We start from the raw sequence: 1,760 nt of genomic DNA on the forward strand, positions 1-1,760 counted from the left end.
AACCTCCTGGGTGCCAAAGAACTTATGCATTTACAAGAGACCTCCAAGGGCCCCCATGGCACTGTTTCCTTAGACTCCGGAGGAAGTGACTGCTGTGGTATTTTTCACAAACTTCAAAGGAATTCTACATTAAGATAAAGCAACAGAGATCAAGCCTAAAATAACTTCATAGTTGCTAGTGTATTGTACTAGTTCCAAAGGATGGATGGTCTGCTCCAAATAAGAGGACAAAGCGCATCTTCACATGGACCCAGTCAGCTTCACAGTGATTCTACATGTGGATGACCTGAGGCACAAGCTGTGATTGACCATAGGAAAATCAAAGTCTCTGCTCATTACACATATACTAGATCCTTCTCAAGAGTCCCTCTGGCTTCAACATGATAAGAAAAACTGGATGTTTAGCTTGGCCAAAGGTTTTCAGATATAGGCGTCATGATCATAGTATTTCACTACAGAGCATCTCAGATCCGCTGTCAGGATTCTGGTCCCGTGATGGGTACTACAGTTCAGTTTTCAAACGTCTGGGAGTGATCTGATAATAATCTTTTCTTCTTGTTACATTATAGGACAAGAATTTGGAATATTCAGTCAAGAGGTTCTCCCAGTAACAGGTGATGTCATCCATCTGCAAATGGTTTATGATGAACTGGCTTCCCCTTTTAGCAATTTCCTGAGCAATATCATCATTTGCTTTTACAAACTGCAACAGCTCCTGGACATTGGAGAGGTCTGTCTTGACTGGGATGTAGTGAACCCATGGCTTTAGCTGTGGGTAGAAGAACTCGACCCACTTATCACCAACATGGAAGACCAGCGAACCACACAAGAAGAGGTGTTTGAACCGGAAACTTGCAGCTACACCTCGAAAATTAAATAGGTATTTGTATTTGCAATGATCTATAAGATGCACATCCTTAGCAGCCAGCTTTCCCAAAGTATCTTTCATAGACTTCCAGGCCTGATTTTTGGTGTATTCTGCATCAACGAGTTTTGGATTTTTCCGAGATAGGAGAATGAGAGGATCTCTTTCTGGGCTTGTCCTTGATCCTCGGAAATATGCTGTAGAATTTTTCTTTTCCCATGGCCATTGTGCTGCTGACCTTACCAGATCTTCTCTGAAGAGGTCCCACCGTCCAAGACCTGTGGGATAAAGTGGCCACACAGCAGGGCCCCCTTCCCAAAATGTCCACGCAGGATACATGATATCATGGTACTCAGATATCTTACTGAAGGAGAAGACAGGGATGGTAGGTTCCATCCATTTCGGAACCTGAGGATAATCTCGGGCATTGATTACCATTTCCATGTCAGGGAGGCGACGGATCACTTCCAAAATAAAGTGTTCTACGCCACTACACCTGGAAGGAAACATGCAGTCATCTTCCCTGAACAATCTGTTCTTAATGATCTGATAGTGGGTTCCTAACTTCCGTCCAACCACCTCCGCCATCATCTTCCTGGAGATTCCACCTCGGAAAGGAGTCAGATCCTCTTCTATGACGCCGTGATAGCAGCTGCAGTTTTGACTTGAACATGGTTCATAATTCTCTAAAGCCCTGTTAATTTGGTCAATAAATACTTTCCATTTTGAGCCTTCAAAAAGTGAAGGAAACGAGAGTTAACAGAATACCCTTGGCATTCGTATTTGCAAGCAGCAGGCAGAAGCAACAGAAGACCAACACTTGAAGAAATCCCCTTCCTTTCCCAGTAGTGGAAATGCCAAGAAGGATTCTTTGTGTTACTTGTTGGGGCTTGAG

General features: G+C 43.6%; 1 protein-coding gene across 1 annotated transcript; it reads right to left on the minus strand.

Moving 5' to 3' along the window:
* Positions 1–502: 502 nt before the first annotated feature.
* LOC308422256 (protein O-glucosyltransferase 1-like) lies at positions 503–1,471 on the minus strand (the record flags this gene model as incomplete). Its single annotated transcript, XM_080918756.1, has 1 exon — positions 503–1,471. The coding sequence occupies exon 1, from the start codon at positions 1,454–1,456 to the stop codon at positions 503–505; it is 954 nt and encodes a 317-aa protein (XP_080774882.1). The 5' UTR covers positions 1,457–1,471.
* Between the last annotated feature and the right edge of the window lie 289 nt (positions 1,472–1,760).

The sequence above is a fragment of the Micromys minutus genome (assembly GCF_963924665.1).
Source record: "Micromys minutus genome assembly, chromosome: 7".
Classification (NCBI taxonomy): Eukaryota; Metazoa; Chordata; class Mammalia; order Rodentia; family Muridae; genus Micromys; species Micromys minutus.